Source organism: Pipistrellus kuhlii, unplaced genomic scaffold, assembly GCF_014108245.1.
Source record: "Pipistrellus kuhlii isolate mPipKuh1 unplaced genomic scaffold, mPipKuh1.p scaffold_m20_p_17, whole genome shotgun sequence".
In the NCBI taxonomy this organism is placed as follows: Eukaryota; Metazoa; Chordata; class Mammalia; order Chiroptera; family Vespertilionidae; genus Pipistrellus; species Pipistrellus kuhlii.
In genome coordinates, this window is record NW_023425482.1 from 3,417,384 (window position 1) to 3,433,095 (window position 15,712).

The following is a 15,712-nucleotide window of genomic DNA, read 5'->3' on the forward strand; positions in this document are numbered from 1 at the left end:
TGACGTGGCCCCAGCGCCCAGGACCCACCACAAAGGGGGCAGCTCCCTGAGCTCCCCTGCCCCGCAGGGTCAGACCCCGAGGTCCATCTGTCTGTCTGTCTGTCTGTCCGTCCTCAGAGTCAATGACACGCTTGGGGCAGGAGCTGTGTTTCGTGGTCTACCCCCAGGGCGCTCCCGAGGAGGAGGAGAACGGCCCCTGCCAGCCCTCCCCGCTGCTCTCCGCCGCGGACAAGCCCCTGAAGACACAGTGAGACACGCATGGAGCCCGAAGCAGCTATTTCTGTTTACATGTTGTTTGTTGAGGAGGTGTTTTGCAAAAAAAAAAAAAAAAAAAAAAAAAAATTTGTTTTTCCTGGGAAAGAAGTTCCCGCTCTTAGAGGCCTATAATAAGGAAGCCCTAAGATGTGGACTAGGTCCCCTGCCAGCATGGCCCTGCGGGCTTTTCCTGGAAAGATCTGTGAGTAAAACAGGGCTGGCGGTGCACTTGTCTCAGGTGAGTCCCGAGTGGGCCTAACTCCGAGGGCCCCTGTGGAGCAGGTGGGACGGCGCCGGCAGGAGCTGAGGAGGGGCCTGCACTGGGGGCTCTGCCACTTGAGCCGGGCACTTCCTCTCTGGGCCTGGCAGTTGGGTCCAGCGCCACCTCTGCCCCAAAGGGACATGGAGGATTGGGAAGCAGCTGGTGTGCCCTCCCCAGGCCCCGCAAGACCAGGCTGAGGCTCAGCCCCTCCCATCCCCTGGGAGAGTCCAGAGTCCCTCCAGAGCGGCCTTTGTTCCCATAAATCCCCCCGGAGTGAGTGTCAGGGCCTCGGAGCGCATGCCTCACCCGAGTTTACAGGAAAGGAAACAGAGGTCCTGAGACAGGAGAGGATGGAGTTGGCACTGTCAGCTTGTGCCCCAGCTCTGTCCCGAGAAAGCATCGAGCAGCCTCTCCCACGGCCTTCCTCTACCCCCACCCACATTTTCAGTGCCCCAGTGCCCAGGAGATTGGCCCTTCCAGCTAGAGGGCAAGGGTCATCAGCCTGGCCAGGCCCGGGCTTATACCACAGGCATGAGTTTGGGGGCAGAGGCCTCCTAGCCCAGCTCCCCCGGGGCCTGCTGGGAGGATGGAGAGCTTAGTGCCAACAGAGGGCGACCTACCGTGGACGGGTTCCATGTGCCCACAGCTATGTTCTGTTCAGGCACAGTTCTGGCGCCCTCTAGGGTGAATGAAGTGAGAAGCCACAGACAAGACCCCAGAGAGCTCTCCCCTGGTCCTCCAGCTTCTCTGGAAATGGGTTCCCAGAGTGGAGGGGGGAGAGGGGAAGGGAGAGGTAGAAATGAGACCTCAGGTGTCTGTGTGGACGCTGGGGTCCCACCGAGGGGCTCATCATTCCACTCCCCTCCCTGCTGAAGCCCCACAGCCCCACTGCCTTGCCCACCAGAAGGGGGGATGCTGATGCGGCAAGCTGGCTGGATTCTGGGGGCCGCACTGCAAGAAAGAAGGACGCAGAGGCAGGGTAGAAACAACTGTATATTCCCTGGTTACAAAGCGGGGCTGTGGCAGTCTCCAGCGCATCTGGCGGGTCAGCAGACCAGCAGGGCCTCGTCGTCACTGGCCTCCAGTGTTGGGGAGCAGGGGTGTGGGGGACTCCTGCAGACACCCTGTGGCTCTGGAGGGTGGGGGCCTAGGGTGCTGCTGGCAGTGGGGGCTTGGGAGTGAGGGTCCTGGGCCGAGCAGGGCTCCCGAGGCGTGTCCACAGAAGCTGGGCTGTCCATCAGAGGGTCCCTGCAGGCCTTTCTGTCCTTGTCCACCGGCCTGTATGCCGGGTCCTGCAGGCTCAAGGGGGGCAGCACAGAAGGTCCCACCTCCGGAGCACGGACAGGGGCACTGGAGGGCCCGTCTTCAGCTGCCCCGGGGCTGCCAGTGTCCGGAAGGGGTGCTGGGATGTCCAGGGTGGCCCCCGGTGCCGGCTGGAGGAGTCCGTCACCCAGCACTGTCTGTGAGGTGCGCGCAGCTGTCAGCAGGGGGATCTGTCCTCGCGGTGCCCGAGGCCGGTGAAAGAGCCGGTTCCACAGGCGGCCGAGCCGGCGGCGAGAGGGTCCTCGGCGGGAGGCGTGCCTGCGCATCTGTCGCCGCATGGCTGTGCGGAGGTTCTGCAGCACGGAGACCTGGAGGGTGGGCGGTGGCTGAGGGGGCAGGTCAGCACGACCCCCGGGGGACCCGAGAGCCCAAGAGACCAATCTGCCCTCGCCATCTGGCCACGGCCCCATGTCACCCTTCCCTGGCCTCCCTTCCCGCCTCCGTCTGCCCCACCCTGTCTCAGTCCTCCCTGAGGCCGGCCGGGACTGGGGACGACGGGCCTCCCGCCCTCGGAGCTCACCTGGGACGCGCTGTAGACGGGAAAGTCCTCCACGGGCGGGATGAGGCCCTGTGCGATCAGCTGCCCGTAGGACGGGGGCGCCTCCCGCCGCACAAACTCAGCCTCCAGGCGTGTCATCTGCGTCTCGAAGGCCCTGAAAGCAACAGGCAGAAGGGCAGCATAGCAGGGCTGGCCGGGACCCCGCACTCCCACATCCCACGAGGCACCGGGCAAGGGCTCCCACAGGATGTGGGCCCCGCCACACCCTCCAGACATCCTGAGACGCCTGGGCCCTGGATGCACAAGAGAAGTCCCCCACGGACGGCCCGAGCCCCCATCTACCCACAGCTGTGGGAGCAGGGAGCCCGGAGCCCTCGCCAAAGGAACGAAGAAGCCGAGGAGGCTCCTGGCCCCCCGCCCACCTGTACTCCTGCGTGCGCAGGGAGTAGAGCTTGAAGGCGCAGCCCAGGGCGATGACGAGCAGCAGGCCGCAGACCAGGCTGCCGATGAGGGCGGCGGTGATGACCTTCCGGGGCACGGCCGCCAGGCAGCCGTGCTCGTCGCTGCCGTCCTGGCAGTCCTCCTGGCCGTCGCAGCGCCACGTCTCGAAGATGCACAGGTTGGTGCCGCAGTGGAAGGTGCCGGGCTGGCAGGAGAAGCAGTTCTTCTCGTCGGCGCCGTCCGGGCAGCTCTTCTGGTTGTTGCAGCGGTCGGCGGGCGCGTAGCACAGGCCGCTGCCCCCCTCGCAGGGGTACTGGTCCGGGGGGGCAGGCCGGGCAGCCCTGCTCGTCGCGGCCGCTGGCGCAGTGCCACCAGCCGTCGCAGCGCTGGGGCTCCGAGAAGCAGCCCTGCTCGCCCGCGTCGCCCGCCTCGCCCTCCAGGCCGCCCCCGCACGGCTGCTCCCAGGGCAGGCAGTAGCCCTTCACCTGGTAGGTGGCGTTGAAGCCGTGGCCGGCGCTGCGGGCGCGGGCGTGGTAAGCCACGGTGAGGCGGCCCTGGGCGGCCTCCAGGCTCACGGGCCGGTGGTTGCTGCGGTAGGACAGCGTCTGCAGCAGGCGGTCCCCGCGCTCCCCCAGGCCCTCGTACACCTGCACGTAGTCGTCGTAGCCCAGCCGCAGCTCCAGCTGCAGCAGCACCCGCCGCGGGTCCTGCGTGTCCACCAGCCACGTGCAGTGCAGGTCCGAGGGCCCCCGGGCGGCGCCGAACAGGTCTGGGGAGGCAAAGGAGCCGTAGAAGCTGCCCAGCCGCCGGCCACACGCCAGGTCGGGGCAGCCGGCCTCGTCGGAGCCGTCGCCGCAGTCCTGCGAGCCGTCGCAGCGCCGCTCGGCGGGCAGGCAGCGCGTGGAGCGCGCCCCGCTGCAGGGGAAGGTGCCCCCGGGGCACAGGCTCCCGGGCGGCTCGGAGGCGGGCGCCGAGCAGTTGCCCTCGTCGGAGCCGTCGCCGCACTCGTCCACGGTGTTGCACTGCCACGGGCCCGGCAGGCACTTGCCGTTATCACAGCGGAACTCGTCCGCCTGGCAGGAAGCCTGGCCCAGTTTCCCTGTGGGATGGAGACAGCGGGGAAGACAGTCGGGGGACAGCAGCGCCTCCTGCAGCATGGGGCCTTCGGGCAGGAAACCGGCAGGGTGGCTCCCCCATTCCCCCGGGCCTCTGCAGGGCCTCGGAAGAGGAGGAGCCCTGGCCGCTCATGGCTCCTGAGGCATAATGACCCCTTGGAATGCCAGGTAAACGAAGTCCCTGGCCTGAGGGTTCAGCGTGAGCTGGGGAGAAGGCGTGAGCCCCCACTCTAACCAAGTCAGGAGTGAGATCAGTGACCCTGAGGGACTCCAGGGCACCCTGAGGCGGCAGCGTGCTGCGTCCCCGTCCCACCCCTGTGCTCAGCCTGCTGGGGTTCCTGGAGGAGACCGTTAGGGAGCGGGCGGATGGAGGGTACTGCTCTGGCCCGGGCGCCCCACGCTGCACTGAGTCACCTCGGATGTAGGAGAGACGGAAGCCCTGGGCCTGGCCGGAGCTGGAGGCGTCAGAGTGGAAGAAGATCCAGACGTGGTCCCGGGCGGAGATGAAGGCGGGCGGGATGGCAGAGCCACAGAGCCGGAAGGCCTCCTGGCGGGGCGGGGCCGCCGGGCCCAGCATGAGCCAGTCCAGGGAGCACTGGTGGGACTCCTCCACATCAAAGTTGCGGAAGCTGCAAGGGTGGGGAGGCAGGCAGGGCCCGTGTGGCCAAGGACCAGCAGAGAACAATCAGGCCTGAGCTTAGAACAAGATGGCCAGCCCGCCCTGCGCCTCCTCTCCTCCACTCCCTGACACCCGGGGATCTGAGGGCAGACCCGAGAAAAATAAAACATCAGCCCCTGCGGCTCTGGGAAGGCCTTGTCAGCACACACATAGCATCCCTACCCCAAAGCCCAAGTGGAGGCCCAGTCAGGAGCCCCATCTTGGGCAATTCCCTCCCCTGATATCCTCCCAAATGGGGGCCCCAAGGACCCAGATCCCACCCACACTGGGCCTGCTGGGATAGACCCTGCCCAAACTCACAGGCTGTGCACTGTGGGGGAGGGGCATGCCCCAGGGCTGGGTTAGGCTGGGGTAGGTGACAGCTTATCACCTGGGAAGAAATACATCAGCCCTGGCCTCTGGCCCAGGCTGTGGGACCAGCAGGTCGCAGGCCCACAGTCTTTGGAGGAGGGTGAAGTCTGAAGAGAGTGTGCCTGAGAGCCACAGCCCTGTGGCCACGGGAAAGCAGGCACAGACTAAGACACCCTGATGGTGCCAGCACATCCCATGCTTTGGAGCTAAGGAGTAACGGGGCCTTCTGGGCACTGGCATTTAGGAGAGTGACTCAGCCAAATATCCCCATGGCCACCCAGGCCAGGAGTTCCAGCCTCAGTTCCAGCATCTGGTCACCTCACTCCATTTCCCCCTACGTGTCCTGCAGCTGGAGCACGTGGGCTCCTGCTAAGACTGCCCTGAGGACCCCGGGAAAACCTGCTCTGGGGTCCGTGCCAGCCTCGCTGCAAGCCACCCCTGCAGGACAGAGAAGATACCCTGCCACCTCAGAGAGAGCTAGACCATGCCTACCGGCCTGGGGCTCCCTTCCTGCCAGCCCCACAGCCCCCCCCCGGGGGCTCAGGGCAAGACCAGGCCCAGCTCCTTGTAGCAGCCACAGCGGCCCACAGAGACCTGTGAGCTGCACACTCACATGCTCACAGCACTCATCTGCTAACAGCTCACACATGTTCACACCTGACTCTCACACTACACTTGCACACTCACCTGCCCACACTTGTCCTCAAACGTGCTCAGACATGTGCTCATGTACATACATGTGTTCACACACTCACACATGTCCTTTGTACCTGCTCTCATTGAGCTCATACACAAGCACACGCATGTGCTCACACACACACTCACATGTGCCCTCCACACCTGCTCACACATGCTCACCTACATGCTTGCACATGTACTCCATGCCTGCCCACATATGCACTCAGTCACATGCACCATCATATTCATGCACTCTATTTCCCTCTCTCTCTTTTTTTCTCTCTCTTTCTCCCCACCCTCCCGCTCTCTCTCTCTCACACACACACACACACACACACACCCTTAGCACTGCAGACCCATATAGATTCCCGCGGACACCCGCCGGGGACTCCCATACCTGATGGTGATCATGTCACCGCGGTCACCCTGGATGTACCAGCTGCAGTTGGTGCCCGGCGGGTAGTTGAGGGGCCAGGCCGGGCTGTAGATGACGCCGCGCCGTTCTGTGTGCTGCTCCAGCTTCCCGCTGCAGGCCGCTGGCAGGACAGGAGGCAAAGTGCTGGCCTCACCTTTGGGCAGGAGGCGGGGCTATGGCTTGAGCACCGGCCTTTCCCAGGTGTGATAAAGGCCGGCCAAGGGGGCACAGCCAAGGGCAAGGCCACTGCTCGAGACTTCATGCAAGAGGTGCATATGGAGGGGCAAGGAGCGCCCACATGGCCTCAGGGCAGCCGTAGCCCCAGCCCCACCTGTGCACCACGGCCCAGGTCTTATCGCCCATCCCTGGCAGGGCCGGAAGCGTGCCCACCAACAACTCCCCTTGGCACCTCTGAGGGGCGACGTCTTGGCCTTGGCACCTCAGTTCAGTTAAGAATTCTGCACCCCTGGGCCAGCCTGCCCTCCCTGGGACTTGACAAACAGAGTCCTCAGCCTGAAAGGGAAGAAGCTCTAGTCATCCAGCACAGATGTGAGTACCTACTATGTGCCAAACACAGTGCTAGGCACGCTGAATAATCAGGCAAACACCCTGCTCTGGGGGACTCAGACGCGGGGAGGGAGGGGGTCAGACTGACCGTACGTAGGTCCCCTGCGTGGAACAAAAATTAAAAAACGGGCCTGAAGGGAGGGGCAAATGTCCAGATGGGGCTGGAAACACAGGCTGGGTCTGATTACACAGAACTTAGGCTTTATCCTGAGCATAAGTGGAGGTAGATCTCGTAACCAGATGAGGAAACTGAGGCTCAGAGAGAGTAAGTGGCCAGCCACGGCACACAGCCAGTGAGTGGCAGTCAGAGTCCACCCTGTTCCTCTGTTGGGCTCCGTTCTCACTGCCATGCCTGCGCCAGCGCATTTATGAAGTGTCACCATGTGCTGTGCTGAGTGAGGACCAGTGCAGAGGTCACACCTGCCAGCGTGAGTGAGGGGTCACCATGCCCCCCCCCCCCCACAGCTCCCCTCACCACAGGCTCACTCTACCCTCTGCATTATACATGCCCTCCACTTCCCAGCCTTCCCAGGATCTGCACTCGGCTGCCCCCACTCCTCACTGCCCCTTCAACCCTTCACCCCACTGCTTCTCGAATCCTCCCAAAAGCCTGTGGCAAAGGCGGGCTCTTATACAGACAGGAAACCTGGGGCTCAGGAAGACACGTGACGACCCGGGTCCAGTGCCATCACCTCCCCACTCTCCCACGGCCTGGCACCTTCCTCTTCGCCTGGAAGCAGGGTCCCTGCTGACTCTCACACAGCTGCACACTGGGAGGGGTTGGGGGGTGGAAAGCCCGCCAGCCATCTCTCATGCTCTTAGGACCAGGACAGAACTCATCACAGTGGCACCACCCACCTCTTCTGCATCATCTCCCCCAATAACCCATCTTTCCACTCATACCTCCTGTGTACCTCCCCTGGGAGGGAAACTCTGTCCTGTGGCCCCTGGCAGGATGCTCTCCCTGACCGTTAGCCCACCCACTTCTATGGGCTGCAGCCCAGTGGCCCCTTCCCCAGGGGACCCTCCTATGGGGCTCCAGTCCCCTCCCCTTCTCTCCTCCACAGCACCTGCCTCAGAGCAATTTCCCTTTGAGCTGCACTGGCTCTGGCTCAACACTGTGTCCCCAGGGTCCCACACAGGGCCTGGCACACAGTAGGTGCACAATAAATATGGGTCAACGAGAATTGGTCAGCCCATGCACCTGCTTAGCACTCAGAGGCATGAAACCCCCTCCCATGGGGCCTGCCATGACCCAATACTGTGATGGCCAGCGAGTAAAGACCCCATTCCACAGCTCACAAGAAATCCAAAGGACTAGAAGAGAAACACACACACACACCCTGACCCTAGAGCAAGGCTGACCTCGCTCAGTTCACCCTGAGCCTCAATAGCCAGGTCAGAGAGGCACTAGCCAAGACTCTCCACTTGGCGCTCAGCCTAGAAGACCAGCCCCCCTGACCTTCAGATTTCTCACCCATAAAATGGGAGCGATGCATTGGTCACAGGCCAGGAGAGGAAGGACTAAACGAACACAATGGCCTGGCCATTCCCTCTGACAGGTGAGGCCACCAGCTCTGTGGACTCGCAGGGCCCCTCGCTGTTGGCCTGGAGACACCCTGGGAGGTGAGGGGTTATGCAAACCAGAAGAGACCTTCTCCTCTGGAAGGTGCTGGGTGGGAGGGTCACAGGCAGGGAGGGCCTAGGCCAGTGGTCGGCAAACTCATTAGTCCACAGAGCCAAATATCAACAGGACAACGATGGAAATTTCTTTGGAGAGCCAAATTTTTAAAACTTAAAACTTCTTATAACGCCGCTTCTTCAAAATAGACTCATCCAGGCCATGATGTTTTGTGGAAGAGCCACACTCAAGGGGCCAAAGAGCCGCATGTGGCTCGTGAGCCGCAGTTTGCCTACCACAGCCCTAGGCTGCTGGAGCGCATCTTCCCCCATGTGGAGCTCTGAAGCGCGTTAAACTGGAGCACTGGCCGCTGAGGCAGGGGCCCGGGTCAGGCAAGCTGGGAGCACTGTGTCCTCGGCCCCAGGACAGGACTGGGCAGAGCAGGGCCGTCTATACCTGCGGCGGCCTGGACGCCTTCCCCAGGACGGACACTCCCGAGGCCGGGTTTCCCTCCCGCACGGCGGGAAAGCCAGGGCTGCGGGCCGTCTCTCTGGCCGGAATACTCCTCCCTCCGGGACCTGTGTCTGGAGGAGAAGTATTCTCTCCCAGGGGTCAGGAGGCCCGTCTCAGACCACCAGACACGTCGGGGCAGATGACTGGACAGTGGCCAGGCCAGCTCTGCCTCTTAAGAGAGCCTCCGACAGCACATCCCCCAAACAGCCTCGCTCCTGCGGGCCCCCAGAGCTGCCCCAGAAATTCCCACATCCAGGGCAACAACGTCACTGCGTCACTGCCTGCTCTTCTCCCCGGGGGCCACGGAGAGCACAGCTGTGTCAGCCCCGCCCCAGAGGGAATGTGGAGCAGAGGGAGGCCGGGTTCAGTGCAGGGAGCTGGGGGCTCTGGTCAGGGCCTCCGGACTGGAACCCTCTTGGCGATGGACTTGGAGGGTACCGCCAGCTCAGACAACCAGCCCAGGAAGCAGGAAGCCCATCCAGCACAGAATCAGGCACAGGCAGGAGGAAGTGGCTAATGAACCCCATCTTGGGGCCTCTGCTTGTCCCTCCCTAAAATGTGGTCCGGGGTGCACTTCTCTGAGGATGGTTGGGAAATCTGGGGAAAGTGGCAGGCAGACATGCATGGGAGTGGAGGGTTTGACAGGGTGTGGGATATGGGCCAGCAGTAAGGGGAGCTGGGAGGACTGTGTGTTTGGGGAGATACTGAAGCAGAACAGAAGATTTGGGGGTGTTTGGGAAGCACTCAGAGAGATGTAGCAGAGCTTTAGCTGGAGGGGACCTGTGTTCACTCGGGCAGAAAATCCCCTTGGCCCTGGTGGCAAAGTGGCCTGCTCAAGTGGGCAAGAGATGACAGGACATTTTTAGAGCAGCGAGCGCCTTGCCTTCATCACATACTCTTGAGAGGGCCTGAGCCTGAGGGAGCACAACTGCAGACCCGGTCTCTAAAGGCCACAATACCCCAGACAACCTGCCTGCTGTCACGGGCCAGGAAGCTGGGACCCCACCCCAGAAGCTCAGAGAAGCTGCCAGGTGAGTGCAGAATAGCCTGGAGACCTGCCAAGCCAGCCTGGGCATAGCGGCCACCGGGCGGCGCCCAGAGTCCCAGCTGCAGGGGGCATCAGTCCGGGGCTGAGATCCCCAGGACAGCCAGCCAGGCCTTCAGGAGGGTCTGAGCCTAGTGAGGACTGGGAAGGGGCAGGGGGACAGTCCTGATCCAGGATGCTCACAGTCGGAGACACAGGGAAAATCCTGAAAATGTAACCATGGAGCCTAGGGTCAGAGGGGGAGAGGGCCTCAGGGAGCGAGAGGCTGTCTCTTAGCAATGCTAGAGGGGTCAGGGCTGGACTCCGGAAGCGCCAGGACCCCAACCACCACCTGTGGCCACACCGACTATTTGCAGCTCAGGACACCGGGGACCGTGTCCACAGGCACCATGGTGTGGACAGAGGCCTGGGGTTGGACAGTGTGGACCCTCCCGGGCTGAGATCTTGATAGCTAAGAACAACCAATGTGCGGCGCTGGAGGCTGCTTTCCCTCCCTGGCTCTGGAGGTGAACCTCATGCCCGTAGCATCACTCTTCCACACTGAGGCACACGCATGTGGCAGCCAATGTCAACCCACCACAGCAGCAGCAGGGCTGGCCGGGCCTCACATCTGTAAGACCTGCACACCGTCCCACTCCCTCACAGCCAGCCAGGCTTCTCCTGGAAATGGAGGGCTGGGCTGACTCCGTGCTGAGCAAGGCAGGGCCCTGGGCCAGCAGAGTCAGCAGCGGAGGCCGGGCTGCAGGAAGCCGGAGCCAGTGTGCAAGGAGAATCGGGAGGAGGCGGACAGGCCGTGCTGAGAGACGGGCCCATGGGAGTGCTCTGTGGACTCTGGGCCTCCCGTCCCAGTGACCTTGGCTAGCAGACACACCTCCCTCTGAACCAACCTCAGCGAGTTTCTGCTAAAGTTGAGCCCTGAGCAGAACTACAAGTCCCGTATCTCCTGCCTCCGTGCAGCAGGGCAGACAGCAAGCACATCAGCAGGCACCCACGCTGGGGACCGCACATTCTCCCAGCTTCCTGAGGCCCTTCCTAGACGTCTCCCGGTGGCAGCAAGGGCCATGAGAGGCTAAACTTACCCATTTGCCAAACCCTGGCAACCCCCTCAGCAAAGAGCAAAAGCCCTCATGGCCTCGTCCACCTTCCCTCTCCTGACAGTCTTCGCGGGACCAGGCACTGGGCACAAGCACAGAGACGGCCAGGAGATGGACAGACCCGGTCTGACAGGCAAAGGCAGGGGCACAGCTGCACCTGTGTTTTCGCGGATACTGTGTGTCTGCTTGGCATCCACTAATTGCAGGGCCGAGCTCTCGGTCAGCGTGTTTACCTCTCTCCTGCGTGCCAGCTTGTCTGGAGCCCGCCTTTCCGCAGCCCAGCCGATCCAAGGCTGAGCCCCCACCCACCTCCTTATCTGAGTCACACCCCACGCCAGCATTTCCCTGTCCCAGGCCGTCCGAGCCAGCTCTAAGCTGTCTCCCCTGCCCTGCCCTGATGTTCCCACAGAGACTCCAGCTGATGCTCTGGCCTTGGCCTCCCCTCCATCAAACCTCACCAAACCCCTGGCCCTGCGTGGTGTGGCCAGTATCCCTTCCTCTCAAGACACACACGTAACAGCTTCTGTCAGTGGCATTGATCTCGCCGTGTCATCACTCAGTCACACCTTTATCAATTAAACCCCAGGTATAACTTGAAAAAAGGCAACATCTCATGGCAGCTCATGGCCCTTGGGGAGCCCCATAGCCTACAGGAAGTACATCCTGTCAATGAAACCAGGCCCGTGACAGTTTGCTAGCTGGTATTAAGCCACTATGTGTCATACCATGCTGAGTACCTTACATCGTTCGCTCATTCAACCCTAATAAAGGCTTTGAAGTAAATCTTACTATTGCGCCCATTTTATAGACGTGGAAGCTGACATTCGGGGAAGTGTGAGCTTGCCTAAAGTCAAACGGCCTCTTTGGGATGCAGAAAAGATACACAAAGGACTGACCTCAGAGGCAGACCCGGACCTTACGGCCTGTCCTCAGAGGTCAGGGAAGAAGGGAGAAAGGAGGGGAACTCACTCACCTAAAGCGGGAACCGCGCTGCTGAGCCGGCCGGCGAGAACAATGTTCACTGTGAAAAACAGAAAGAGGGTCCAGGGGAGGGTGGCTCTTGGGACCTAGGCATCTGCCGTTCAGGGGCACAAGACAGCATAGCCCGAGCTCCAGGCTGGCTCTCTCCCTCTCACAGAGCAAGAGCTCAGAGCGCTGCTCCAGAGGCTGCTGCTCCAGCCTGGGCCTGAGGGACCCACAGGTCTCAGAACCCACCCGCACACCCAGCAGGAGAGCCGTGCGCCAGCCTGGCTGCCCCAGACCGCTCCTGCCGCTCCGCACACACGGATTCTAACTCACTTGGGAGGGGGTACGTTCCTGTCTCCCGCTGGGCTTGAGAAGCTCGGGCCTGGACCACCCATCAGAGAGGGGCCCTGGCTTAGGCTCCGCAGCCACTGCCAGCCAGGAGGTAGGAAAGTCGTTCAGATCGCCCCACTTTACAGGGTGCACGCCTAGCAGAGGGCAGAGGGCAGGGGGTCTTTACTGTGCCACACTAACCCTGAGAAGGGAGGCAAAGAACTCTCCTGCCACCCACCCCTCAACTACCCGCCTCCTGGGTTTGTCCTCTGCTTTCACGTACGGCTTTCCTGCAGGGGAGCCCGGAGGAGGACATGGGCAAACCCAACTTCGCAGAGTTCAGGGCGCCCCACCACCCAACATCAAGTGAGCCAAGGAAGGCAGAGGGTGTCGCGGGAGGGGTCCACCCCTCCTGCTGAGGAAGCAGGGACACTGGCCCCTCTCAGGGCACCAGGCTCTGGGCCACGTCTGGGCAGGGAGGGCCTTGGGAAGCCAGAGAGCCTGCGCGCCTGCCCAGCTCGCCGGGAAGCCCACCCAGCACTGAGTCCAGAGCACAGACCACCAATAGGTTGGGGAGGGAGCACTTCGAAGCTCATACAAGAGGCAGGTGTCTTCTCTCACCCCTTTTCCCCCCCTCTCCCTCACACACACACACACACACACACACACACAGCATCCTGATCCTTGCAGGACAGGGGATCATGCAGCTCCAAACCTTCAGGTTTCTTTTTTACTTTGTCATTTCAGGGGCTTCAGCAAAGTTATGGGGTTACAGTGCCTTCCTCAGTGACACCACAGGGAGTCCAGGAATGACCCCAGGCTCAGATAATGGCCTCCCTCCTTTCTCCTGGTAAATAAAGGGGCCATGTGCACTGAGGACCTAATTAACTCTTTCCTTCTCTCCCCCCCACAGGGCCTGGAAAGGCGGGTAGGGTAGGAGCCCTCCTGGCAGGTCCCTCGGCCCTCCCCAGACACCACCGAACTGAAGGGCTAGTCCCTGGTCCCGAGAAAACACAGAAGGGAGACTGGAGCATTCTGGAAGCGGCCTCCGGCCTGGCATCCTGAGTCCAGGCTCCGGTCAGCCCCCAACCCTGACTCTGGGAAGGAAAAGGAGACTTCTTGGGGGTTTGGGGGACAGCCACCTTGCCTTTGTCCGAGGCTCCGGAGGCCCCGGGCGCCCGCCGCCACCAGCACGCACAGCCCCCTGCGCACCACCCGCCGGGAGCCCCTGCTCCCCGACCCCTGTGCCCCGAGTCCCTTTGCCCGGGGCCCCTGTGCCCTGGGCCCCTGCGCCCGGAGTCCCTTTGCCCGGGGCCCCTATGCCCGGGGCCCCTGCGCCCTGGGCCCCTGAGCTCCGAGTCCCTGCGCCCCGAGCCCCTGAGCCCCGAGCCCCTGTGCTGAGCCGCGCCGCACGGGGCAGGAGCCCGGCCGGGGCCGCCCACCAGGCCCGGGACGGCAGGCCCGGCTCCGGAAGCCCGGCGCAGGGAGGGGTGGGGCGGAGGGTCCCGTCCGGAGCGGCGGGGTCTGCGGGACCCGGGCCCGCACTCCGCGGCCTGCGCGGCCCACTCACCCAGGCAGACGACCGCCAGCTGCGCCCGGGCGCCCGGCGCCCCCTCCGGCCCCGCGGCCGCCCGCCGCTCCATGCCCGCCGCGGCCGCCGGCAGGCCCGCCTCCGGCCCCCCGGGGCCCGCTCGGGCTCGGGCTCGGGCTCGGGCTCGGGCTCCGGCTCCGGCTCCCGCGGCGGCGCGGGCGGCGGCGTCCTGGCGAGGCGGCGGCGGCGGCGGCGCAGGCCGGCGGCGCGCGGGGCCACATCGGCCGCGGCGTCACGGGCCCCGAGGGGGCTCCGCGGCGGCCGCCAGGGAGGACCCCCGCCCGCCGCTGCCCCACCGCCCCGGGCGCCCCGCCGCGGCCGGCCTGTGCCCGGGGGCCGCCGGCGGGCCCATGCCCCGCGCCGCGCCCGCAGCCCGCCCGCCTGTGCCGCCGGCGCTGGGTCCGTAGGTCCGGTCCTCCCGCCGGCCCCGCGCCCGCCGCGCGCCCAGAGCTCCGCGGCCGCCGCGCCGGCCACGTGACGCCCGCGAGCCGCAGTGGCGCTGGGCGGGAGGCGGCGGGCGGGGGGCGCGCGCCCTGCTCGGTGCTGGACAGCTCCGCGCCCCGCTCCTCCGCCCTCTGCCCCGAGCCGGGCGCGGGCCTCCCCCGGGGCCGGGTCAGCGGCGGGCGGCCGGGCCTCCGGCCGTGGAGCCCGGCGCCCACGAGTGCTGGCAGCGCGGGGAGGAGAGAAAGGAGCTCCACTCGGCTGCTCGGGAGGCCTGGGGGCAGCACAGCATGTGGTGGCTCAGGTTCCTGCCCCGCCGACCTGACGCCCTCGTTTGCCACAGCCCAAGGGGCCACATCCCTGAGATGAGCCCCTCTGTGCACAGCCAGGCCTCTGAGGGGATACTGGCGGCCACTCTAAGAGGCTTTTGGAAACGCACCCCTCCCAGGGGCCCTGAGCTATCCGGTCAGCCGTGCGACACTGGGAAATGGAGAGGAGGCCTGCTTCTCAGAATAGGGCCACCATCTGAGAAAGCAGTGAGTCGAGTGGCTGGGCTCAGAAGAAGCAGAAACCTGGAGAGACAGAAAGAAGGGTGGAGGAGGCCATTTAGGGCCAAGCAGGTCAGCCCTCCTTCCTTGAGAATGATGTGAGACCCGACGTCCCCAGAGGCTCCTGGCACGGAGGCTGGTATGGCCTGCCCGCCCCAGTTGGGGCTCAGGACCCTCTCATCCCCCCTCTCTCACCTTTGACCAGAGACTGTTAAGAGAGAGCATTGAGAGGAACTGGTGCTATGTTAATAAAAGCTGTGGACACAGCACCTGTTAGTTTTCCTGTTTTTTCTTGTTCGCGGCTTTGTTCCCACTTCAATGTCCATAATGCGTTACATACTGGTAAGGAATCCAGGCTTAAGACCAATGCCATGAGGAGTCCTACTAAGAGCCTGAGGCCAAAAGAAAAAGATGACCCTCTGAATATACCCATCAAAACATCCTCCCATATTTTGGACCAAAGTTCTACAATCGTAAAACATGACTATTTTAAAGCTCTAGATTGCCTAAATCTGGTAACACTTCATTGTCAACCCCCATGAAGCCACACGGCAGGGGACCACCAACCTCCCTGGGAACCGCTGCACAACAGTGCAGGGTCATAAAACAAACGACAACCTATCTTTATTTACACGTTTAATCATTTGTTCATCATAGACTTTTCCCGTTTATTTTTAAAACATAATTCATTTTGCCACTGACTGCTTCTTTGGGTCTTTGAGTCCTCCTGCCAGGCTTAAACCCTGCCCATGTTGAGACTGATTGACATACCATTTCTGGTTTAGTCCCTCCGTGGTCTACTGCCTCTGGAGGCTGCTGCCCTAGGTGAGAGGGGGCGTTTTTCTGGGAGTCGCCTGGCCCAGGCCTCTCCCCCAAACCATCTCACCGTGTCTGAATAGTTTCTAGCAGCCCTGTCTTTGCTGCAGGACTCCACAGCCTGGCTGCAGGCACCTGCTCCCTCCGCCTCTGCAACCTTTT

General features: G+C 63.0%; 2 protein-coding genes across 8 annotated transcripts in view; one reads left to right on the top strand and one right to left on the bottom strand.

The window, feature by feature from the left end:
• Window positions 1-514, top strand: part of SLC7A10 (solute carrier family 7 member 10) — a 15,292-nt gene extending 14,778 nt beyond the window's left edge. For 4 of the 7 annotated variants that reach the window (XM_045582573.1, XM_036440706.2, XM_045582574.1 and 1 more), the window contains one exon: window positions 118-514. In XM_045582573.1, coding sequence (XP_045438529.1) covers window positions 118-514 — 397 coding nt within the window. The remainder of the gene's footprint in view (window positions 1-117) is intronic. The other 3 variants (XM_036440708.2, XM_045582575.1, XM_045582576.1) reach the window with 2 other exon arrangements.
• On the bottom strand, window positions 332-13,870 carry LRP3 (LDL receptor related protein 3). Its single transcript, XM_036440705.2, is given in 8 exon segments — window positions 332-2,148; window positions 2,361-2,493; window positions 2,762-3,105; window positions 3,107-3,879; window positions 4,310-4,524; window positions 6,001-6,139; window positions 11,832-11,879; window positions 13,725-13,870. Coding segments are annotated over 8 exon segments (2,310 nt in total). The 5' UTR covers window positions 13,798-13,870; the 3' UTR covers window positions 332-1,563.
• Window positions 13,871-15,712: the final 1,842 nt, after the last annotated feature.